Source organism: Penicillium robsamsonii, assembly GCF_028829455.1.
Source record: "Penicillium robsamsonii strain IBT 29466 chromosome Unknown utg000005l_segment0_segment0, whole genome shotgun sequence".
NCBI lineage: Eukaryota > Fungi > Ascomycota > Eurotiomycetes > Eurotiales > Aspergillaceae > Penicillium > Penicillium robsamsonii.
Window position 1 is genome coordinate 3,641,002 of NW_026643223.1, and position 24,270 is coordinate 3,665,271.

The 24,270-nt window shown below is 49.0% G+C and overlaps 10 protein-coding genes across 10 annotated transcripts; 6 read left to right on the forward strand and 4 right to left on the reverse strand.

The window, feature by feature from the left end:
- Positions 1 to 63: 63 nt before the first annotated feature.
- N7447_009410 (uncharacterized protein) lies at positions 64 to 2,234 on the forward strand (the record flags this gene model as incomplete). Its single annotated transcript, XM_057233672.1, has 6 exons — positions 64 to 541; positions 615 to 727; positions 793 to 1,016; positions 1,081 to 1,358; positions 1,438 to 2,019; positions 2,107 to 2,234. The coding sequence occupies 6 exons, from the start codon at positions 64 to 66 to the stop codon at positions 2,232 to 2,234; spliced, it is 1,803 nt and encodes a 600-aa protein (XP_057083214.1).
- Positions 2,235 to 2,479: 245 nt separating this feature from the next.
- Positions 2,480 to 4,526, reverse strand: N7447_009411 (tetratricopeptide repeat protein; the record flags this gene model as incomplete). Its single annotated transcript, XM_057233673.1, has 2 exons — positions 2,480 to 4,279; positions 4,359 to 4,526. The coding sequence occupies 2 exons, from the start codon at positions 4,524 to 4,526 to the stop codon at positions 2,480 to 2,482; spliced, it is 1,968 nt and encodes a 655-aa protein (XP_057083215.1).
- A 378-nt stretch (positions 4,527 to 4,904) lies between these two features.
- Positions 4,905 to 6,619, reverse strand: N7447_009412 (Aldehyde/histidinol dehydrogenase; the record flags this gene model as incomplete). The annotated part of the gene is made up of 5 exons (XM_057233674.1): positions 4,905 to 4,927; positions 4,979 to 5,099; positions 5,150 to 5,992; positions 6,053 to 6,507; positions 6,562 to 6,619. 5 exons carry the CDS (start codon positions 6,617 to 6,619, stop codon positions 4,905 to 4,907), a joined length of 1,500 nt encoding a protein of 499 aa, XP_057083216.1.
- A 623-nt stretch (positions 6,620 to 7,242) lies between these two features.
- On the forward strand, positions 7,243 to 7,635 carry N7447_009413 (YjgF/Yer057p/UK114 family; the record flags this gene model as incomplete). Its single annotated transcript, XM_057233675.1, has 1 exon — positions 7,243 to 7,635. The coding sequence occupies one exon, from the start codon at positions 7,243 to 7,245 to the stop codon at positions 7,633 to 7,635; it is 393 nt and encodes a 130-aa protein (XP_057083217.1).
- Positions 7,636 to 7,965: 330 nt separating this feature from the next.
- N7447_009414 (uncharacterized protein) lies at positions 7,966 to 8,937 on the forward strand (the record flags this gene model as incomplete). Its single annotated transcript, XM_057233676.1, is given in 3 exon segments — positions 7,966 to 8,064; positions 8,076 to 8,348; positions 8,365 to 8,937. The coding sequence occupies 3 exon segments, from the start codon at positions 7,966 to 7,968 to the stop codon at positions 8,935 to 8,937; spliced, it is 945 nt and encodes a 314-aa protein (XP_057083218.1).
- A 1,574-nt stretch (positions 8,938 to 10,511) lies between these two features.
- N7447_009415 (GMC family oxidoreductase) lies at positions 10,512 to 13,028 on the forward strand (the record flags this gene model as incomplete). Its single annotated transcript, XM_057233677.1, has 10 exons — positions 10,512 to 10,654; positions 10,707 to 10,860; positions 10,918 to 11,171; positions 11,235 to 11,278; positions 11,337 to 11,952; positions 12,006 to 12,066; positions 12,118 to 12,403; positions 12,461 to 12,586; positions 12,649 to 12,833; positions 12,897 to 13,028. 10 exons carry the CDS (start codon positions 10,512 to 10,514, stop codon positions 13,026 to 13,028), a joined length of 2,001 nt encoding a protein of 666 aa, XP_057083219.1.
- A 795-nt stretch (positions 13,029 to 13,823) lies between these two features.
- N7447_009416 (uncharacterized protein) lies at positions 13,824 to 15,429 on the forward strand (the record flags this gene model as incomplete). Its single annotated transcript, XM_057233678.1, has 2 exons — positions 13,824 to 15,339; positions 15,392 to 15,429. 2 exons carry the CDS (start codon positions 13,824 to 13,826, stop codon positions 15,427 to 15,429), a joined length of 1,554 nt encoding a protein of 517 aa, XP_057083220.1.
- Positions 15,430 to 16,034: 605 nt separating this feature from the next.
- Positions 16,035 to 17,410, forward strand: N7447_009417 (heme-dependent oxidative N-demethylase family protein; the record flags this gene model as incomplete). Its single annotated transcript, XM_057233679.1, has 5 exons — positions 16,035 to 16,533; positions 16,590 to 16,664; positions 16,714 to 16,904; positions 16,959 to 17,031; positions 17,088 to 17,410. 5 exons carry the CDS (start codon positions 16,035 to 16,037, stop codon positions 17,408 to 17,410), a joined length of 1,161 nt encoding a protein of 386 aa, XP_057083221.1.
- Positions 17,411 to 18,231: 821 nt separating this feature from the next.
- N7447_009418 (uncharacterized protein) lies at positions 18,232 to 22,878 on the reverse strand (the record flags this gene model as incomplete). The annotated part of the gene is made up of 10 exons (XM_057233680.1): positions 18,232 to 18,832; positions 18,908 to 19,324; positions 19,453 to 19,487; positions 20,057 to 20,281; positions 20,336 to 21,049; positions 21,103 to 21,876; positions 21,929 to 21,960; positions 22,014 to 22,236; positions 22,288 to 22,696; positions 22,745 to 22,878. 10 exons carry the CDS (start codon positions 22,876 to 22,878, stop codon positions 18,232 to 18,234), a joined length of 3,564 nt encoding a protein of 1,187 aa, XP_057083222.1.
- A 1,075-nt stretch (positions 22,879 to 23,953) lies between these two features.
- On the reverse strand, positions 23,954 to 24,232 carry N7447_009419 (Aldehyde dehydrogenase N-terminal; the record flags this gene model as incomplete). Its single annotated transcript, XM_057233681.1, has 1 exon — positions 23,954 to 24,232. The coding sequence occupies one exon, from the start codon at positions 24,230 to 24,232 to the stop codon at positions 23,954 to 23,956; it is 279 nt and encodes a 92-aa protein (XP_057083223.1).
- Positions 24,233 to 24,270: the final 38 nt, after the last annotated feature.

Genomic DNA, 24,270 nt, shown 5'->3' on the forward strand with positions numbered 1-24,270 from the left:
ATTTAAACATCTAAGCCCAAACTATTTCCACTCAATGCTCTTCTCTCATCTACTATCTACACCATGACCATCGAGATAATCCCACAAGAACCACCCCAAGAACACAGTCCACCCCCATGGAAGAATCGTGTCCTCGAAAAGCGCGCCACGCAGCTGACCCTGATCCCCTCAGATTGGCACCTTCCGCCACGCTTCCTAGTAAATCCACCAGCATCAAGCATAGAGACCATCCGCACAAGCGGGATTCTCTCCGCCGACGAGCTAGCATGGACCGAGACAACAGATATCCGCGACCTCGTTGAGCTGGTCAAGTCGCGGCGCTTGACGAGCGAGTCTCTGACAACGGCGTTTTGTAAACGTGCTGCTATCGCACAGCAGGTTACGAAGTGTTTGACAGAGATTTTCTTTGATAAGGCTCTTGATCGTGCCAAGGAGCTTGATGATCATCTACAGCGTACTGGTGAGGTTGTTGGGCCATTGCATGGAGTTCCGGTGTCTGTGAAGGATCGATTTGATGTTGAGGGGTTTGATACGACTATTGGTGTGTCCTTTATGTTTTCCTTTCTCTCTTCTAGGGTCAAAGTCGTGTTTGGTTGTTGCTAATATATGTATAGGTTGGGTAGGCCTGACCAATAAACCAGCCGAATCCAGTAGTTTGATCGTGAGGTTACTTGAGTCAATGGGTGCAGTACTATATGTCAAGACAAATGTACCACAATCTCTAATGGTGAGCTCTCTCCTTTATCTTTCATATGCGCCGAGGAGAACCCACTCACTAAACCACCCGGTTAGATGTCTGACTCGTACAACCATGTATTCGGCCAATCCGTGAACGCCTTCAATCACGCCCTAATCTCCGGCGGTAGCTCCGGCGGCGAGGGCGCCCTTGTTGGCTCCGGAGGCAGCGTCTTAGGAATCGGTACTGACATCGGCGGCTCGATCAGAATACCTTCTAATCTACAAGGTCTGTACTCTATATGTCCGACGACGGGACGAGTACCATGGGACTGCTCCTTGTATGTTATCAACTTTCCTTGATGGTATGCCGAGAGGATGGTCAGTGCTGATATATCTTGATAGCTTACACCAGCACTACCTTGTCACTCCCGTTGCCGGTCCAATGGCCACATCTCTCGCTACGACAGAGTACTTCATGGAGAGTCTTCTTGCGTCCGGCCCGTGGAATCTAGATCCAAACTCAGTCCCTATCCCATGGCGAAAAGAGCTCGCGAACCCGCCAGCGAATCGCAAGTTGAGACTGGGTGTTGTATTTGATGACGGCCTCGTTAAGCCGCAGCCGCCTGTTGCAAGAGCAATGTGCGAGACGGTGAATGCATTGAGAGCCGCTGGTCATGAAGGTATACACACTCCCCATTGTTTCTGAATAAATATTCCCCTCCCCTTCAGTCAACTGAGTGCCATCCTAACCTGTCAAAGTAATCGAATGGGACACCTCCCTCCATATTGCCACCACCAATCTCTGGACAAAAGGCATTTTTGCCGACGGTGGCCAGCACTGCCGTTCGCTCTGTCAGATAGTCGACGAACCCTTAATTGAAGGCATGGTTGTCGGCAAAGAGACCGATCTTCTTTCACATGAGGAGCGAGAGCAGGTAAGACCTAAGACACCACTCAGAACAGTAACATTTGAGAAGCCGATTTCCCCTCCACCAATACCCCAATCCAAATCCAACCCATCTATGATTCTAACGCCACTAAACCAGTTCGAAGCAACAAAACTCACACTCCAAACTGCCTTCCTGAAGCAATGGGTTTCATCGGAAATAGATGCCCTCCTCATGCCCGTCATCCCGTGGGTAGGTTACAAGCCAAAGACGTGGGTGAAGAGCAAGCAGTGGCTCGGCTATACGGCTATGTGGAATCTGCTGGACTACGCGGCTGTCACTGTTCCAGTTGCGAGAGCGGATCGGGGTCTTGATTCTGTTGGTAGTGGAGGCAACGATGAGTGGGAGGGACATTCTATCAGGAATGAGTCGGATGCTTTCAATTATCTGCAGTGTGAGTGCCCATTTTCTTTGTTTGATGTCTTTCTGGGGTAAGTATTGTATTAACTGGGTTAATGCTGATTTTTTCTCCTATGGTTAGATGATATCGACCTTGTTCATGGGATGCCTATCTGTGTGCAGATTGTTGGGGGTCGATTTGGAGAGGAAAAGGCTGTGGCAGTTGGGAAGGTCGTTGATGAGTTAATGAATCCGACCCCCTTTCATTAAAGGCCGCAGAGAGACTACCCACATACTTAGGCAAATTTGAGATAGAAGCAAATGCATTCATGAAACATATATATGAGGAAGTGCTTTTTCCTCTGTGGCTTGTAGATTCCATCTAAGCAGCCAGCAAATGATAAAAAGTAGATACAATGCAGCCAGGCCTTACCAGCCACGAACCCAGAAATGCGAAAGATATATCCCATACCTTTTTCATGTACGCAACGAAAAGATCAAAGATCAACGATAACCTAGAATTCGAACTCTTTGCGGAAGATATTCACGTCCATGCCGGCGACAACCTGGTCAGCCAAGTCACGGCGGCCCATCTGGCTGAACACACGACGCAGCGTGTCGTACAGATTCGTGCTCTGGTTCTGGCTAATATGGAGCATGCGCTCGAGGCGCTCGTCGTCCAGGCCATTCGGGTGCACTCCGTCGCTAATGATCTCGCGTGCACGCTCACGGCCCTCCTGTTCCACGACGCGGTGCATGGATAGTGCGCCGAGTAGGTGTTGTGCGGCTTCGGGGTAGCAGCCGATGTTGATGCAAGACACGCCGAGGTTGTAGCGGGCGCGCACGAAGTTAGGGTTAATGGTGAGGGCTTGTTCGTAGGCTTCAATGGCTTCTTCGGAACGGCCGGAGTTGGCGAGGGTCGCGCCAAGTCGATTCCAGAGGAGATGTAGCTGCTCTTGTTGGTTGGTGCTGCCGGACTCGGTGGAGGCTAGAGCGGCGGAGAAACAATCGACGGCCTTTTCGTATTCCTCGGCGCAGTAGAAGAGAACGCCCAATCCGACTTGTACGTCGGGGTCCATCTGGGCTCCTGAGGGGGAGAGCTGAGCTGCTTGGATGAATAGTTCTGTTACGCGGTCGTGGAGGAGTTGTCGGTCTGTGAAGCCGAGGTCTGAGTCGCCGGATACTTCCTTCGGGTCGATGATTGTTGGGTACTTGTGGGACAGCCAACGCTCGAGTGTACGGTAGGCGGTTGAGTCGTAGCCCTCGTTTGTGTATGAGACAGCCAGGCCCATTAATGCATCTAAATTCCCGGGATCGACCTTGAGGGCCTGCTCCAACGCACGGATAGCGGGCAGCTCCTTCTCGTTCTGCGCCTGCGCAGAGCCCAGCATCGTCCAAGCGTGCACATGCTGTGGGTCCTTTTGAACCGCAGCCTCGAAGGCCAGCGCTGCCAGCGACAGATTACCGCCGTCACGCATAATTTTCATCCCCTCTTCGAACGGATTGCCCACAGCCTGGTAGACGTTATCCTCCTCGAACATATAGTCGCCGAGCTGGGGATCCCGGAAACGAGAGTTAAGACTATCAAAGCCATCCCAGTCGCCGAGATCACCAACATGCACGTTATCGGTGACTTCAAAGTTATCTTCCTCGGCAAGTTTCCTGCTCGTTGCGGTCTCAGCCTGGACCCGTTGCCATACAGACTCAAACGCGTCATTGGAGGGCACTGACCTGTCCAAATCATTCAGTTCCGCCTCGATGGCCGCATTTGCCTCCTCATCCGTTCGGGCCTCGTTCCCAACCGTCGCAGTCTCCATCTCGGCAAACTGCGCCTCCCAGTTCTCATCGTCGAGCTCCACCATCCGCCCCTTCCCCTTATCCTGTGTCTGTCCTTCCATAGGCCCCTGCTGCATCCCCATATGACCACCCATCATAGGCTGCATCATCCCCATACTACCCATGCCACCCATAAAACCACCGCCCATGGCCATCGGTCGCTGATACCCCGACATCATAGGCGACGCGTTCACGGCAGCAGGGCTCGACGTCTGCGGCATGCCCATACGGTTCTGCTGTTGGAAGCGAGCGAACTCGGCAGGATTGAACCCAGATCCGTTATTCATCTGGCCCGGGAATGCTGCTTCCATGCGCGCTTGCTCGCCTGAGTCGAACTCCCCCGCCCATCCTGGCGACCCTGTGCGGGCCGGCTGCGTTTGGAAATTATCCAGCTCGCGGCGCATGTGCTCCATCGCGAAAGGTTGCGGTGAGGGTCCATTTAGTTGTTGGCCTGGTTGTTGCATGAAATCGTCCATCATCTGATAAGGGTTTCCCAACCCCGAGGTTAGTTTCCGTTGCTGTTTTTCTCTGCGCGGGGTTGTAGGCCGTGTTGCTCACCTGATCCTGTCCGCCCATCATGTTGTGTGAGCGCATGCCTTCTTGCATGCCTGGCCCCCGGCCTACTAGCCGGTCGCGCTGTAGTGATTTATCATCCTGGACGTGCTTCGTGAATTGTGAGAGAGGGTTCCCCGCCGTTGAGCATTCTGCGCCACCGAGGAACGACATGGTAGGAACGTAACTGGTTAAATGTGAGGTAATAAGGTAAAGTGTTAATGTAGAAGAGAAATTGGGAGAGAAATAAAGTCAAAGTAAAGGTAAAAGTGCTTTTCCCCCGGATACCTCTTGACGTGGGGGGTTCAAGAGCTTTCCGCCTCTCTCAGCCGAGGTCCCCCGACGGCAGTTTGGAGAGTCACGAGATTCACGAGATATCAGGTACCTCAGGTACATCATCTGTAAAAATTCACAGGATCTACTAATTCTGGGGTAATTGAATTCTTCATGTTCTGGCCTATTTTCTGGCCTCATTTATTTGTTACTATGCATATGTAGTAGCGTTTCCTTTGCTAAAACGCCACATCGAGTCGGGTCAACCCCCTATAATATTTAAAGCCAAGTCCCCAAGTTCACTAAAAGACGATTAGTATGCCGGTCGCGAATATAGTGAGAAAGGTACTAACCATGAATGGCCTTGACTTGAGTGTAGGCCGAAAGGGCATATTCACCCAGTTCCCTCCCGATACCACTCTGCTTGTATCCACCGAACGGAATCGCAAAGTGGGAATCTTGCGAACTGTTAATCTGTTGGAGGTCAGCATATGTCATAAACAATTATATCTTTGAGTACATACCCAAACCATGCCAGCCTGAATGGCAGAAGCAACCTTATGAGCACGGGTAATGTTTTCCGTAAATAGAGCGGCACCGAGTCCATACTCGGTATCATTAGCTTTCTCAATCGCATCCTTCTGGTCCTTGAAAGACTGGATAACGACAAAGGGACCAAAGACCTCCTCGCGCACGGGAGTCATATCGCGAGTGGTATCTTTGAAAATAATGGGCTTGACGAAATAACCCTTGGCATCCGGGGAAGGCTGATCATCTCCAAGAACAAGCTGTGCGCCTTCACGCTTGGCAGTCTCGAGATATCCCAGAATGCGACTCTTCTGTGCAGCGGACACCTGAGGTCCGTGGTTCACCTGGGGATCAAATTGGCTGCCGACAACGGAGTTCTCAATAGTGTACTGCTTGAATTTCTCAACGAAAGTCTCGTAGATGCTCTCCTGCACATAGATGCGCGAGGTGGATGTGCAAATCTGACCCATGTTGCTCATGATGCCGACGTGAGACCACTTCACTGCTTGATCGAGGTTGGCATCCTCGAAGACGAGCAAGGGGCTCTTACCACCTGTCTCGAGAGTAATCGTCTTCAGGTTCGAAGCAGCTGCTTTCATAATGGCTTTTCCGGTGTTGGTACTGCCGGTAAAGGCGATCTTATCCACGTCCAGGTGAGATGCCATAGCGGCGCCGGCAGTGGCACCGGGGCCATTGACAACGTTAACCACTCCGGCGGGGAAGCCAGCCTCCTTGATCAAGGAAGCGAGGTAGAGGATTGAGAGCGGGGTTTGTTCGGCAGCTTTGATGACAACGGTATTGCCGCACGCAAGGGCAGGTCCGAGTTTCCATGCCGCCATCTACTTAGCATTAGCGTTGCTTGAACTGATTGGGCTTAGAGTTTCTCTTTTGACACATACCATAACAGGATAGTTCCAAGGAATGATCTGTCCACACACTCCAATAGGCTCGTGTCGAGTGTAGGCCAACTTGGCCTCGCTGGTCGGGATGGTCTGCCCATGGATCTTATCTGCCCAGCCGCCGTAATAACGGAAGACAGAGATGACCTCAGCAAGGTCCTCGCCCAATGCTTGCTCGTATGGCTTGCCGTTATCCCATGCGTCGATTGTGGCAAGAATGTGCTTGTCGCGCTCGCAGAGGTCTGCGAGGCGAGTCAATAGGAGGCCTCGGTCAAAGCCGGCCAGGGATTGCCATTCTTCTGACTTGAAGGCATTTCGGGCAGCGGCCACGGCGAGATCGATGTCCTCTGGGCCAGCGGATGAGACACTGGCGATCACGGATTCATCGAAGGGGTTGACAGTTGAGAGAGTCTCGCCGGAGATGGAGGGAACGAATTCATTGTTGATGAATAGTCCTTTTTCAAACTATTAGTCATTGAACTTAAGCTTTCGAGGAATATATTGCTCACCAGTTGGTTGTAAATAAGAGGTCTGGTTAGGAGCCGTTAATTGGATAGGTTGAGCCATTGTGAAATATAGATTGGAGTTTCTGGGGTTTGCAAAATCCCGGGCTTGATGGCTTTATATTTGTAGCTTTCCTAGACACTTAGCAAGCCTATTTCATTTATTCCACTCATTTCATTTCGTGACAAACCCCAATGTGTTCTAGGGAAAGCCAAGCAAATTTTAGTTTGGCCTATCTTTTTGCCTATTTGGGAAATGCAGAGCCCCATAGGACCCGCGATTTTGAAGTCCCCGATGATCCCGAGGACGGAGGTTCTCTAACATTCCGAAGATCACTTGGCCCAAATACTTACCCATTCAGGGCATTATCGTGCAGAATGCGGAGAAATATGCCCGCCAAGGCAAGTAACAAGCCCATCTACCCTCCGAAATCTTGCCTTTCTGCCAAACATCCACAATCAATACAAGATTGTATATATTATCTTTTTAGGTAGTTTGAAGGGCATGGTCAGGATAATTGCCGTATCTGAAATGCCCCATTTTTCTATACATGCTCCGAGAGGCATGCCCTCAATGGCCGTTTAAATACTTTAGCTACGTCCATTTCCTTTCGTCGCCACCCAAACTCTTCATCTCCTTCGTTCTTACCTATTTCATCCTCCCTCCAAATCCACAATAAAGCAAACATGCAATTCTTCAACTACGCCGGTACCGAGGCAAACTCGGAATCTTTCCACTACTCGCAAGCCGTCCGCATCGGAAACACTATCAAAACCTCTGGCCAAGGTGGCTGGGACGAGAGTGGCAACGTCCACCCTGACGTCGAGCAACAAGTGGCTATCGCTTTCGAGAATGTCGAAAAGGCCCTGAAGAGCGTTGACTCGCGTATGTCGTGGGAAAATGTTTACGCAGTGCGCAGCTATCATCTCAATATGGATCAGACGTTTGAGGTAGTCACCGGCAATTTCAAGAAGGTTCTTCCTGGTCACCGACCTATTTGGACTTGTGTGGAGATTGGGAAGCTTGGAATTGAGGGAATGGTGATTGAAATTGAGGTTGAGGCTCATTGCCCTTACTAGCTGGCTTCTTTTCTTGGGGCTTTATCATGTGACGAATTCATGTATGTAATTTTCAAATGGAAACTTCTATCTTCACCAAATATCATATTCAAAGGTAATTGTGATTATGTTGACCTTTTGATAGAGACAAAACAATCCGAGATCGGAGCGGAGCCGAGGTCTGCAATGGGACTTCCATTTTAGTGCTCACCCCCTTGCCGCTTTATGACCACTTAGTATAATTGAGCACGGCCGTACCCTAAATTGATAACCGGCCATACACATATGACGCTAGTTCTGAACGCTCATTTCCCTGTTCTTCCTGCTAGCGTTCATCCTTCAACACGGGCAATGTCGAGCGGCACACAACCAGACACTGACCCCGGCGAGACCATGCCATGGTCTCACCGTGGAGCGATTCCGCACCAACATAGAGTCCGCGAATCGGCAGTTCATTCAAGATCGCATCGATGAGATCGAAGCTAAATCTTTCAACTGAAAAGGGAAAATTGAGTCATATAAATTACTACTGGCATCGCATGGGAGAAAAGAGGGGCTTGGATGGCTGGAATGATCACGTTCCCAGAGATGTTATTCGGCAAGCTCGCGAATCGGAAAATGCCTCGCGATTAGAGGACATAAAGACCATATTCCATGGGCATATGGATGGGGCCATCCCGTCAACGCTGGTGACAGATGAGTGGTGTCAAATGTTTCTTATTACCGTCGAAAGCGTCTGTAACGAGGCAGTTGAGCAAGATGCGGATGCGGATGAGGATTTCCATACTCCGATTTGATGAGCTGCGTCATTTCGTCAAATACGCCAATAGTTTCCAAGATCTGGATTTTCGTCGCTCCTGGATCTGTCCGTTTAACCCTGTGTTTCATATTGGATTCTGCGATTTTACATTTCCGGATCACCCGACTATCCAAGCACTACCTCCTCCCAACATCGCGGAATGTCGAGAAGAATTAAACGACTTAGAGGTGAAGGTCGGTTTCGAAATTTGCCTGGGCTCGCATCGAGAATACTCTACATGGTATAGCGCCTATCTCTATTGTCGTCGGTTCAGGAATGACTCAGATCCAAGTCTCAAAGATTGGGCATGGCGGGTTGTCATTTTTCATGCTGAAGGCGACAGCCCAACACTTTTCTACGGCCGGAACCCGAGATTTGATTCCATCCCCGAGTTTCCGGACTGTTACAGCAGCTGGTTGGATCATTTGGATTTAGACCAGGTCCGCGACGACGTGATGTGGTTGTATGGTCAGAATATGGAGCGATTTCTCAGTTCGGCCATTCAATCCAGGTGGGTACACTGAATTGTAACAAGTGGAGCGGTGCTCCGTGTTTCTACGACGGCACAAGTGAGAATTGTAAAAATGGGGGGCAGATGTATCGTTATCTGGTGAACTGCGACTGGGGTGATCATCGGCAACTGATCAGTCGAGAAGTGGCCTTGAATTGAGTTTAATCTTATACAAATATGAAATGGAATATCACACTCTTCATTCGACCTCCAATCAACTTGTCATATTCAAAAATGAAAGTCTACTTTTATGAGTGACCTCGCAAAGTCAAGAGGGACAGTATTATACTATGTATCAATGGTATATAATCATCCTCCTCGTCTTCCGTAGTTTATCTCCAATATCTGCCATTTGTAGTCAATACAACAACCTTCTCCTCTCTTTGCTCTATAATAAAGTTTATATGAATGTTCAATTGTATCATGCCGCGAGAGCATAGCCTACCAGTGATGTGTGAAAGTACCATGCAGCTCAAGGTGTTTAATTTTCCCTCCAATCGGAATTTGCACCAATACATGTCTGCCGCCTCTTCCGTAAACAATATTTCGTATGCCAATGGACATACCCCGCAAAATTACTATTTAAAGCGTTGATAGTGCGGAGAGAGAATCTGCGGAGACTAATGCGTCCGCCACATTATAGGCTGAATCATGCTTCCCGGCGGATCCAGATCCACTGAATCAGTATATCACATCACTCCATACTATGCTATGTGTTATTCGCTGGAACTTTCCGGCAAAACTGGTTACCTTTTCTTTCACGCTGAATTTTATGAAAGAGAAACTCGTAAAATATGACACTAAACGAAAACTTGTCCACTACTTATTTGTCTGGTGCGTTATTCTGCAAGCTAGAGATGTGTACATGTACATGGCCACAGCTTGGAATACAGTACATTGAGATCCAATCTTATAATCATTTCGCCGAATTTGTTCAACAAACTGCCGGGCTTTTGACCCCTCGCGCAGTATCCCCTTGTCCATACCCCGTGTTGGAGGATAGAGGGATAGCAATGACCCTTGGCAGTGTCTCACCTGCATATAACCTGCAAGAGCTTGGTCTAGGCAATCAATTGAGCTGACGACAGCTATATGAAATGCGGGGAACTTCCCAGAAAGCGCCATGAGAGAGGTCTTGGCTTTAGGCTGATCGGTGGTTGTGATATGGCAGGGATGCTCAACTTGGAAAACAGACATTATGGTTAGCAGCTCTTATCATCGAATTCCGTTTGCAAAGATCATGCTTGTTCCAGTCTCGCCATGCTGATATAGTCATTTTGATTGAGGAGAGTTGAAACAAATTCCTTGGAGTGAATTAAGGACGAACGCAGTTTTTGAAGGATGAGGCTGGCGTTAACAACACTCGAGCGTTTTGAACTCTGTCTCCTCGCGCGGGGTTGATGTACAGAGCTATTGGCTGTATATGTGGCTTGATTTGGGGAAATCCTTTCTATAGTTACTCCATAGGCACAGAGACACAGCTATATAAGGCCCTTCTGGGCGGTCCCATCGGATGTTTGATCATTCCATCAAGAACTTTCTTGACAAACATTCTTAATCTATTATCTTTTCAACACAATCCGAGTCATGACTATCCCTGATGAGGTTGATATCATCATCTGCGGTGGCGGCAGTTCGGGATGTGTCCCTGCGGGCCGCCTTGCGAACCTTGATCACAGACTTTCTGTGTTGTTGATTGAGGCAGGCGAGGATAACTTGAACAACCAATGGTGGGTATGCCTAGACTACCACTGTTAGCAATGCATTCTCATCTCAACCTAGGGTGTACCGCCCGGGCATCTACCCGAACAACATGAAACTTGATTCGAAGACAGCATCTTTCTACCAGTCCAGACCGTCTGAGCATCTAGATGGCCGCCAGGCTATTGTTCCTTGCGCCAATATTCTTGGGGGTGGCAGCTCCATCAACTTCATGGTAAGTTATTCTTGATTGACATTTTTATCAAGTGGCCCCAGGCTGAACGCATTGAAGATGTATACCAGAGCCTCTGCGTCCGATTACGACGACTTTCAAGCAAAGGGTTGGACAACCAAGGAACTTCTTCCATTGATGCGGAAGCACGAAACATACCAACGTGCTAGCAATAACCCGGAACTGCATGGTACCGACGGACCTATTAAGGTCTCGTTTGGAAACTATACATACCCGATCAAGAATGACTTCCTTCGCGCTGTCGAGACGCAAGGAATTCCATTTACTGATGATTTGCAAGACTTGAAGACTGCGTATGAGTCCCACGATCTAAATTTTCCATTGTATCTTGCTAATGAAGAGTGATGATATTGCAGCCACGGTGCAGAACACTGGTTGAAATGGATCAATCGTGACACAGGTAAGAACAAATATCCGATTTCCATCGGTATCATTACCTCTCTGACACTCAGTATTAGGACGACGAAGTGATGCCGCTCACGCCTATGTTCACAGTACCCGAGCCAAGCATACCAATCTTCATCTCCAATGCAATACCAAAGTTGAGAAGGTGATTGTTGAAAATGGTCGTGCGGTGGGAGTCGTGACTGTCCCAACCAAGCCTCTCGGCGGCGGAGAGCCAGTTCGTAGGATCTTCAGGGCCCGGAAGCAAATCATTATCAGTTCGGGCACAATGAGCTCCCCACTTATTCTCCAGCGGTCTGGCTTTGGTGACCCCGAGAAGCTGCGTCGTGCTGGTGTTAAGCCCCTGGTGAACCTACCAGGTGTGGGCAGAAACTTCCAGGACCACTACCTTACTTTCTCTGTTTACCGCGCCAAGCCGGACGTTGAGTCCTTTGATGACTTCATTCGTGGAGATCCCAAGGTTCAGAAGAAGGTCTTCGAAGAGTGGGATAAGAAGGGCACCGGTCCATTGGCCACTAACGGTATCGATGCCGGGGTCAAGATTCGACCTACCGAGGAGGAGCTCGGAGAGATGAAGAAGTGGCCTACCCCAGATTTCACAGAGGGATACGAGTCGTATTTCAGGAACAAGCCTGACAAGCCCGTCATGCATTACTCGATCATTTCCGGGTAAGCATTCCATCCGCTTTGTTTTGAATGCTACGAGACTAATCAAGGAATAGCTGGTTCGGAGACCACATGCACATGCCCCCGGGCAAGTTCTTTACAATGTTCCATTTCCTGGTATGCTACAAACTCACTACACCAGAGCAGCCAGCGCTGACTAGATATTAGGAATACCCCTTCTCCCGTGGACACACTCACATCCAGTCGGCTGACCCCTATGAGGTCCCGGACTTTGATGCCGGCTTCATGAACGACAAACGCGACATGGCGCCTTTGGTCTGGGGATATATCAAATCCCGTGAAACCGCCCGGCGCATGAATGCGTACGCTGGAGAGGTCACTGCCATGCATCCTCAATTCGCCTTCAACTCATCGGCCCGGGCACAAGATATGGATTTGGCAACTACCAAGGCATATGCCGGCACGAACCATATTTCGGCTGGTATCCAACACGGTATGCTCTCATGTTTCTCCGGTCGAGTAATCCCATCCAGCTAATAAATCAATATAGGTTCTTGGACCACGCCATTGGAACCTGGCAAGCAGCCTTCGGCTTCAACTCTCAACTCCAATAAACATGAAGCTCGTCCTTCTTTGGAGTACAGCGATGATGATGTTAAGCACATTGAGAAGTGGAGTAAGTATCAACCACAGCGATTGGTAATCCCCGGATCATAGTGTCTAACACTTTCGCTACAGTCTCCCGTCACGTTGAGACAACCTGGCACTGCCTTGGCACATGCAGCATGGCTCCACGAGAGGGCAACTCCATCGCACCCCATGGAGGAGTTGTTGACGAGCGCCTTAACGTCCATGGTGTCAAGGGCCTCAAGGTTTGCGACTTGTCTATCTGCCCTGACAATGTAGGCTGCAACACCTTCAGCGTAAGTTTTCTTTTTCTTGGTTCCTCTAAGAGTTTCTCAAATACTGACTATTATAATCAATAGACTGCTCTGCTTATTGGTGAAAAGTGCGCAATGTTGGTAGCTGAGGACCTGGGCTACTCTGGAGCTGATCTTGATATGAAGGTCCCTACTTATCATGCTCCGGCAGAATTCTCCAATCTTTCTCGCCTTTGAGTGGCCTTTTTTTATGTGAAACGAAGAACATGTTCTGGGATATTCCCTTCTATTTGGCAAGAAGAAACAATCCTCACCAATGTCAATTTGATTTAACACAGTCATGCAAATGAACAATCAATACAAGCAAAAAAAAAAAGTAACATACAAGAGTGAACATTCGCTGGTGGTCACCCGCGCAGTCCACCGTAGGAGGCAATTGTTTCGTATGTTGTGAAAGGCTCTAGTTACATAAAAATGACTAGACTATGCGAGAGATGAGATAATGCGAGCAATTGCCTCACTAGAGGTAGCCGGCCCACCAGAGCCTTGTGCTGATATCTACTCAGCCTAATCCTAAAAGCAGCAAGAAAGCCCCACCAGGGGACACCCCGGGCCGGTATAGCCCTGGAGATTGTCTTTCAACAACCGACATGACACACCTCGTCGAGCTAACCCCAATTGGGAAGGTTTTTGGACCCCATTTATCGCCACATGGCACTGATAAGACCGACCCATTCCCATGGGCTAGAAAATCTTACCCCGCAATCCTCTAACCGTAAATATAGGAGTCTCAAGCTTAGCCATGGGGATGATAACAGTGGAGAAGCATAGATACGTGACCCCCTATCTAATGCCTCGTTAACCCTGGGCAATCAAGATAAATGGCCTAAATGATTTCCCAGACCGGACTAGAACAAAGCTTCTTCTCCAGGTTCATATAGTGGGGAATCGGTATAAAGACCCATGCTACATACCCACGGAATGAATCTAAAAATCCATCATTGCATTTTCGATTCCAAATCGGGGCAACCAATGGAGAAAGTAATGGAGAAACAAGACCTCAGCATAGGCTCGTGCGACAAACTCGAAACACATGGGCTCGGCACATACCAGGATGAGCAGCTATACCAATTGGGGTACAAGCCTCAGCTGCGCCGGACACGCAAGCTGTCGAGCATGCTGTTCATGTCCCTGTCAATTGCCTCAATTCCCTACGGTATTGGCAGTGCCCTCATCAACGCCGTATATGGCGGCGGTCAACTCTCCCTTTTCATTGGACTCCTAGTGGTGTTAGCCCTGGATACCTGCGTCGCCCTTTCTCTTTCAGAACTCGCTTCAAGATATCCTACCTCATCTGGTATCTACCACTGGTCATTCCGGCTGCTGAAGACTAGCGGGAGCAGGAAGTTAGTCTCGTTTGTCACGGGTTGGATCTGGCTCATCGGAAACTGGACCATATCGCTTTCGGTGAACTTTGGAATCGCTTCTCTCGTCGTTGCAACTGTTTCCATCTTCTATCCGGCCTGGACGGCCTCTTCCTGGCAACTCCTTCTCATCTTCTACGGTATCTGCCTGGTGGTTTTCATGATATGCTTTTTCGCCGACCACCTCCTCCCTCTTATCGACACACTCTCCGCAGCATTTTCGGTCGTCACATGCATCACACTTGCCATAACCCTCCTCGTCCTCGCAAAGACCGGTCGTCATGATGCCTACACAGGCTTCGTTGGCTATGACCCCAGTTACTCTGGCTGGGAGGAGAACTTCACCTTCTTCATCGGCTTGCTCCCACCAGCCTACGCATTCTCCGCCATAGGAATGGTCACATCCATGGCAGAAGAATGCACAGATCCTGAAGTACAAATCCCCACAGCTATCAGCCTGGTGCCCGTGGTCGCCGGTGCTGCAGCTCTCGTATTCGTTGTACCGATTTGCTTCACGCTTCCACCGCTAGCGGACATCATTGCCGCACCCTACGGCCAAGCACTGCCATATATCATCCACGTGGTGACAGGATCACCCGCGGCGTCGATCGTCCTCATGATCCTCGTCCTATTCGTCGCCCTTTTCTGCTCCATCAGCATCACAACCACCGCCGGGAGATGTACCTGGGCCTTCTCGCGCGACAATGCAATCCCATTCTCGCATCTTTGGTCAACCACCGTCAGAGATAGCCCACTAGCAGCACTTTGCTTGGTTACAGCCGTTGAGATGCTACTGGGTCTTACCTATCTTGGAAGTAGTAGTGCATTCACAGCCTTTGCATCTGTGGGTGTGATTGCGTTGGCTGTGGCATATGCGATTCCCATCGCGATCAGTCTGTTTGTTGATCACCGTGTGGAAATCAGTCAGTCGCGCTGGAAGCTGAATCCCCTCATTGGCAAGGCGGCGAATGTCCTTGCGCTCTTGTGGATTGCTTTCCAAGTTGTTTTGTTCAGCATGCCTATCACACTTCCTGTCACTAGTGAAACAATGACCTATGCGTCAGTTGTGTTCGTGGGCTGTGTTGCTTTGAGTATGGCCTGGTATATGTTCTATGGGCGGAGATGTAAGAATTCACATCCTCCTTACTCGAAGATTAAGTGCTAACTTGGATACAGATTTCAAAGGGCCTCTAGAAGAAGCTGAGCACTCTTAACTTGGTGTTGAATTTATATAGCGTATTATTTAGTTTGGTTTGAGATAGTCTCAAGAATTGTACTCACATTACCACCACTCCCACTTTCTAAACGTAATCAACAAATTCTTATTATCTAAATTGGGCAATCGGAGCCACTTTTCAACAATCTTGCCGAAGAGGATTCACATCGGGCCAAATCACCCGTGAATACGTTTCAACCCCACATTTGGTGGGCCAAGCATATCACGGCATCTCCAATGGTTGACCGCATTGGGAAGGCCAACGAGAAGAAGCGAGATACGAGAGAGCCCAATGGCCGAATTGCGGGGAAGACGGGGCCAATGAGAGGACGTTAGATGCAAGCCCATCCGCGGTACTCAAGTGGAGATTTCCACAATGTAAGACTCTTATCGCTATACACTATGCCTAAACGGGTTGACACTTAACCTGCGTTCGTTTATGGTCAAAAGATTTACCTAAATAGGTTTGGCGGGTGGCACACCTTAGAGTGCCGATCTAGGACATACAATATGTATATCTACATACCTTATTTAAGAGCACCAACACCCCATCAGCTATACAACGAGAGTTAACGGTGACAAACTTCGACATTGGACGAAACAATGATTCCCACAAATATTGTCCTTCCATCAGGCGTCCTTCCCTTCCTTGGGCTACTCGTGACCATACTCGCGTGGCTAATAGTGAAATGGCCAATTCACCGTAAATCCACTCAAATACAACAACCAGAGAAAGAACCATTCATCAAACCACTTCCCAGCCCCCATCCTCATGATCCAACTTCAAATGATCCCAAATTATATCGTCCATTCCGACATGGACCCAACTTTGTTACGATGGGAATTCGCAAACTGCACTGGGACAACTGGATCGAGATGGATTCCTACTTCCTTCGATACCACGATATGAAAGCAGCGGAATTGAAAAAGGATTTCAAAGAACACATCAAATATGTCGATAATGCAGTCACGAAAGATGCTTGTTTCGAGCTCAATGAGGAATTAGTCCGTCATCTCACACATCGCTATCCCAAGACCTTCCAATTGAAAGGAGGGAAAGTGCATAATAGCCTTACTGGAGAGGCGTTTCCATTTCCAGCTGGTATGTTCAAATATGGTCATTCTTGCAAAAGAAGTTTGGTTGACCCGAAGCTATAGCAACCCCCGACGAGGCTCTCGCAACATCAGCTCTGCTGGTTCAGGATGATCTAGTGCTAATGATGAAGAATGATGGTATGTTCTCTTCACCGCTTGGAAATACGCAATCTCTAACGAAACACAGATGGTGAATACCACCTCGACGCAGCCGCGGTCTGTCTCCCCGGCTTCTGGCGTCTCAGGGAGAAATTCCGCATGTCCCTAGATACGCTTCACTTCGAAGCCGGCGTTCCCCATTATGCGGCCAAGTTGCAAAGGTCTATGAATAAATTCATGCTGAAGCTTACTCCTGACAAGCCAGTGGAGAGAAATAATGTATGCTCAATTCATCCCTACCTCATTAACATACAGTTCTAACAAAAGCTATAGTTCTTCATCCAACTTGACGACGGACTCCACTGGTCTCACCGCATGGGCGATCAACAAGGAACAGAAGTTGCCTGTTCGTTCCCCATTCCCTCCGTCTATGAGTGAAGGAAATACTGACAATATCACTAGCATGGGCTACTGCCAACGGCAAAGGTCTGACTATCGACGAGATCCACTTCCGCTCAGAGCGCCAGACACTACGTCGGTTGCCTCGCTCTGGAGCGATTTTGTTTACTATTCGCACTTATTTCGAACCTGTGACGAAATTGGCTCAGGAGCCTCATATCCCTGGTCGTTTGGCTGAGGCTATTCGGAATTGGGATGAGACTGTTTCTTATTATAAAGGCAAGTCCAGTTGGGATAAGATCTTGATGCCGTATCTAGAGGAACAGGAGAGGGTACAGAAGGAACAAGGCCTTGTTGAGGAGACTGAGGATAAATTCCCTTACTAGATTGCATTGATCCAGCTTTGCTTCTTTTGCTTTTCTTTTTGTTTGAGTGGATAGCGGGAAGCGAGCGATTGTATATATCCGGAAAATAGTTGCATAATTGAAAACGTCAAAATATAAACACTCTGCGTTTAGAACGGGTAGTCATAGGTGGTATATCAACGACATTGGCAACGACATCGGCCATAATGTAGATGGGCAGGAGAATGGGTGTTAGAACACCATGAACAGTTCACGATACAGGCTCACGTCAGCTCTATCGTTTTGGAGCTATGCAAAATTCCAGCGGCTCGGCAGCAATTCCGACTCGGTGGAGGTATTTTGTCTGATAAGCAGCATACCAGCAGTTTACTAGTGGAGCTAGGCCCATTAGCCTTGGAGCCACCGCAGCCTAATCAAACTTGTATCCACCAAGTCGGTGATAGAAACGCTCTGCCTATGTCTGTGGGATATAAGCCACCTTACGAACTCTCCGTGGAACATCATCGAGTCGGTCTACGACCGATGAAGTTACGGACAGAGGCTGGTCGCCAAATATACTCCCTTTATATCTATCAATAAGGCCACAAGTTCCGAATGTCTCCCATTCACATAAGTAATCTCCTTCGAAAGGAACCGGAGAAAATCCTCAAGGGACCCTTGAGGTTTTTATTCTATCACGTAGATATATTGAAAAAGATACAGTTTAATAAAATTTACGTGACAACCCTGGAAGTACATAGAGAGATGATCATTTCTGTTCAATATACATCAAGGTTGAAAAATGCTTCCGTTTGCCATTTTAGGACACTATTGTACACTTTATTATTCACATATAACCCTATCTACTGCTTCTGCTCAGTCTCGGTCTTCTCGGTGACCTGTTCAGCCACAGGCTTAGCCACGGGCTCCTTGACCTCAGTAACCTGCTCAGCCTCCTTCGGCTCAGCCACCTCACGCACTTCCGGAATCTCGTTCACACCGGAGAAGGTACGCTGTCTGGAAGGGTTTCTCTTCTCCATCTTCTTCTGTTGATGACGCAGGTGGTCCTCGGGGCTCAAGACCTTACGCTTAGCAAAGCTGACAGTGAGCTTGCGGCCGTAAGGTGCCTTACGGGAGAGAACCTCCTTAGCGTGGGTAGCGCTGGCCTGATCTTTAAAGTCGATGTGTCCGAATCCACGGGGCAAGCCTGTGCGGCGGTCGACGGGAATGCGGACATCGGTGACACCTGGGATATCATCGAACAAATCCTGCAGATCCTGGTCGGTCAACTCGTAGGGCACGTTGCCGATGTAGAGGGTCTTGCTGGGCTTGCTTTCGGCCATGGATCGGTATGTCGAGTTGGAGAACTGCACAACTACCTCGCGGCCTTCCATAATGCCTCCGTGCTGCTGAGTGATGGCTTCGGTGGCTTCCTCAATGGTGCTGAAGGTAACGTAGCCGAAACTGTGAGGGAGATTTGGTTAGTTTCTGGTGGGCTTTGGTCTGCTGCTTCTGCCAATCGTAGGTCTTGGCACTCACCCTTTGCTCAGGCCGCGGGCATCGTGAACGATCAGTGCGTTCTCAACGGCACCGTATTTCTCAAACTGCTTGCGCAGGTCCTCCGCGGTGACATCGAAGAAGAGGTTACCGATGTACAGGGTGGTCTTCGGTACAGGGCCCTCGCTGAGATACTGACGTCGGCGCTCATTTCTGTCCAGGCGGACTTGGTCGGGCGTTTTCGGTGTGACAGACTCAACGTATCTCACGGGAGTGCGTGGGCTGCCTTCATTGGTCGAGTTCAACCGTGTCTGTGTGAGGGTAGGGTAGGCGAACCGCGTAGCGGCGAGCATCGGAGTAGGACATGTTGAACGCAGCACTGCGCTAGAGGCGGTGATTGATGAGCGCGAAGTCGCTTGGGACAATTGAAGCCGAGAAACGGCCCGGCGGAAGCAATGCCTAGAAATGGATTGTTTAGCAAATCGGCAATCTTCAAATGTTGATGCATCAGCGAGCGCAGATATCGAGACAACGCGAGGTATAGGGTCTCGGGCTCGGACTCGCACTCTGCATTCTATATGACTCACATATTGTAAATTAAAATAACACAAGATGTGTTGATCTTGTATTAAAAATAATATGCTGACCGGAGAAGAATTGCGCGAAGCCAGATAACTTTTCCCGGCAGATAAGGCACGTGACTAATTTAACGCCAATAACAACGTTGTAGATCAAATAAAAACCATCGGATTAGATATTATATGTAGAAAATGTTCAGGTCTTAGGTGAAGATGACGAGTGAAATGTTAGATTTGATAAGTTAGAGTGGAAATATATGATAGTAGCCTCATGGTATAATACATTGACCGACCCCAACACCGACAGAACCCATCAAAAGACAACAATTTTTCTCAAATCGCTAAAAGTCCTCCACCAAAATGGTGATTATAGTCACTCGTAGTATAGCTATCCACCCAGCAAAGAATAAGCAGATTACCTCGTTACTTCAAGTCATCCAATCAAGAAACCAGTAAAACATTCTCAGGTATCAAAAACAGCCAGCGCAAAGCATTTTCTGGCAAAAGCGGGAAAGAATAAACCAGGCAGCATACCAATACATTTCCATCATAGGGGACCTTGGCCCCGACTATTTTTTTGTTGGGATATTGGCGTCGTGCCGTATCCTGTTACCGGCACACCTCCACTATCGGGACTGTTGGATGATGTTGAGAATATGGTCGGTGGTCGCGGAACACCACTAGTTGATGGCACCTGCCCTGAGATGAGAGGATTAGGGACCAAAGGCTGCGGCATGACTCCGGGCTGTTGGTTTGTTTGGCGCTGTGCATCAGTCATAGGCCAAAATTGATTTGTTGTGTCGAAGGTTGGGTTTTGGATGTATGAATCCCAAGCATCCTGGTATGAAAATGTCAGCATTGAAACCAGGGTCCCAAAAAGGAGATGACTTACCCAATCCAGGTTGACCTGCATGTCCGGCATCTGCCCAAACATGCTGCTGAAGGGCGAAGGCGCACCCGGCATTTCAGCCGAGCCACCCACGCCACCTGCTCCTATTCCCATTGGCGAATCCCCCATCTTAAACATGGGATCAGCGAATGGCGGCGGGCCTGGGTTCATCGGGCTCATTCCGCTGCTCAGCAGGCCAAGAGTCATGGCCGCGTTCTGCTTCTCATCTTGTGGCTCAAATGAAGCTGCTCCGGTGCCACTATCAAGACTAGGGATCGACATTTTCACCTTGCTGAGCATCACACCGAGAACGGTGGATGCTTTCCATGCTTCCATGCTCTGATCACGCGATTCATCCCAAATTTCTATCGAGTGTTGGATCGCGGCGGTCATTTCATCGCGCCGCTCTCGGCCCCATGTATACGTGTCTCCCGATGGCCGGCCAGTCCCCTGCAATGAGATGCCTTGGTATAGGTCGAGAGTAACAACGGTGGCTGCGAGTAAGAAGTCGGCTGAACTGAGAGATGTTACTCGGGTTTGCCGACTGCGTAGGCGCCCGTTGCGCGTCTCCGCGTGCAGGACCGCCTGGACGTGCAATAACTCCATCGCTGAGTCAATACATGTCTTTCGAGAATAAGTGAAACGAGGATTTTCTCGAGCGCGAACCAGATACGGGCGATGAAGCACAATCTGAGCTTTGTTGTATACGGCCATGACCTGCACAACTGGTTAGCATGGATGCCAATTACGGCGGCCATTTGGCAACTTACGGCAAAGCGTGACATGATTAGATTGACAGGATCCAACTGGCACTCCTCCATAGGCCGAATGTGCAAGTGATCAGGTATCAAATCCCTTGCATGTCGAAGTTCCGCGTCGATTTCCATCACTTTTTCGTAAGAAGCTGACGAGACAGCAGAGCATTGCTCAATCACACGACTGAACGAGTTGGACAGGCGTGCCTTGGCAATCAAATACGAGATTGGTGTTGGCTCGTTCAATTGACGAGCTGGCGGGAGCTCCTTGCAGTCTTCATCAAAATCATCATCGTACAAACTCCGTGGGAGCTCAGTATCGGTATCTGTACGCCGGATCATGCCCGGCAAACCGACCTGGTGTGAGAATAGAATGTCGGCTTGGCACACAAAAGTCCACACTCTCCGACGCATCTCACCCTGGAAAGGTGTGATGTTTGGGAACATTTTGGAATCACGGTGATATCCTGATCGCATTGCTAAACGAGCAATAACGCCAGTCATAACCCAGATCGAAATATCCGCCTCTCGAGTCTGAGAAAAATCGCCATGCAAATGAAACACGAGTGCTTCGATCAAGAAGCGGTGAGGTTTCGTGTAGTCGGCCAATGTCAAGCAATGTGCGACAGAATGTCGGAATCCCCCAGCCATGTCCATCGCCTTGCCACGGAATTCAGGTGGCTCATCGCCTTCGCGGTGGTAAGATAGCATTGCCAATCTCATCATTGCAAACAGCATAGCGATCCAGACAAGTTCAGTCGCGGAAGGATCATCCCAATGTTTATTATACTAGCAGGGTCAGAGTCTAGACACGTAATGAACTTCTTCCCGGGCAGCTTACCTGTGCTTGGAAGGTGGGCCCATGAAGGATATCTAGATAAAAGTTAATATCAAAATCACGAGTTATGGAAAGAGCAAATACACACGGGTTGCAGGATCATAGGAATTGAAATAGCGAGCAATAAGAATGTCAGTTGTATACTTAGATGGCAGACCACTCATGATCTCGCTACGGCTCATCGGCTTATTGATACCAAACAACAACGTCGCGCCTGATGTATCAGTGGCTGGTTGGGCCGCTTTCACCTTCTCAACCTGCTCATCGAATTGCTTCTTGTGCGTCGTGAAGTAACTCCGCACCTCGGAGATCTATTCGACAGGTTAGAAAGATTCGGGTTTGGTCAAACCTCCCAAACTTACATCATGCAATATAGCCGCCCAGTGAGCTTCACTTATGTAATAGGACTTGTTATTTTCCATCTTCATCACACCAAACGACTTCGTCACCTGGTCCGTGTCGCTCTCTTCGGCGCCCTCCATACCCTCCTCCTCGATATCGTAGTCATGGGAGAACCGAGCCGAGCCCGCACTACTTTCGCCGGAGATAGCCGCCATGGCAGCAGCCGGACCCTCAGACTGAGGGCCGTTTGTCATCAACGAAAGAACCAAGCCTTCTAACCGATCGATGCGATTCTGCATGTCATCTGGTGTGTTGGGCGACTGCTGAGACGGGTTCTTCCTGCGCGAGTTCGATTGCGCATAGTTACATGAAGCGGCATCTCCTCGTTTGACGCAGTTTTCGCAGGGATTTGAACGGTTGCATTTCAGCCTGGGACTATTAGAAACAAGGAATTTCAGCCATGTCTTGAATGCTCACTTTCTGTGCCGACAAGGCCCACATGACAGAGGTACCCGGTTTCGTTTTCGGACGACTCTGTAATCTGGAGAGTGGCCAGCACTCGAGGAATTTGTAGAAGGGGGTGTCGGGGTCATTTTGACGGGGAACGGCATGGTCTCGTCTGGGTAAACAAAATGGTTCGATATCCTTGGTAAATCCACAGGCGCAGATGGCGCAGTGCACGTCAAATCAGCGGTCCAGCCGGGCGGGGCTCTCAAACACGCTGTCGCAGTCCACACAGTCCTATGGCTGAATCAAATGTGCCAGTCGGTTGTTCTGCCAGCTCATCCAAACACCCTCCTCGGTCTGGTTGTAAGTCCAGTCTTAAATATATGCGTGAGTTTCCGAAAGCAATTTTATTTATTCCCTGGTCGTAGCAATGTATGCAAAGTTTTGCGCAACGTCAATGCCACAGTATTTGGTTCGTATTCGTTAGGCAACCGCGCCAGACCCTAGAACTTGAGATGTGGCCGACGCTGTTCGCGAATATTTTGAGCGGTCGGGGGATGTAATATAGGCCGCACAGTATCACTAGACAAATTTCAGGGCAATGCGATGAACGGATGTGCGTTGTCGGAGCTTGCGATGGCTGAAGGAGGGGTGGCCAACTGAGATGCCGCGTTGTTGAATAAGCGTAGTCGGGGGGCCAAAATCAGACTCGAAAAGTCAACGCAATATTTGAGTCCAAGTGTACTCAGAGTTCAGTTCATAACAATAGCGACAATGAGATCAGGAGAAAACGAAGCTGGACTAGGATGGCCTGCAGGGTCGGACGAGATGATGATTAATCCGTTATCTCCGATTTTGCTTATCACCAGATGATCTCACGCATATGTACCTTCCAGGTGGAAATCAAGGCAAATATACATATGGAGAGTTTGTACATATCTTCATGTTAATGTAATAAAATGGTATGTTGTCCTTCGATACACCAATATTCTATTGCCTCTTATGGAACCCGATGAAGTCTATGCGCTCTTTCACCCTGATGTCATGCCAGCCATGTTGTTGATATCAGGCTTGTTTTTCCCTTAACTAACGCCTATTGGCTACACGATGGTAAGTGACTCATACTGTACATAGCCTGAGAATTTAATCAAACACGCATGTCTCGAGTATCCGTGCGTCGGATCAACCCGAACGGGTAAAAGATCGATTGTATATTCACGATAGCATTATCACTATAATTCAAACATCGTTATCCTTCATCAAAATGGTTTTCATCTCAAGGAAAATGTGAAGACTGACAGTCCATCCCTCCTTACCGAGCCCACTGCTCTTATATCCTTCAAATGGCATATCATGAGCAGAAGTTGGGCTAGTGTAGTTAATTCCCACAGTTCCAGACTCCAGTTTCTTGGCTATTGTCAAGGCACATTCAATGTCCTTTATGTAGACTGCAACGTAAAGACCAAAGTTGGTGTCGTTTGCCTTTGCAACCACGATCATCTGTGCTCCCAGGGACATCTTGCCGGCTTTCTTCTCACTTTCAATTTAAACCTGGA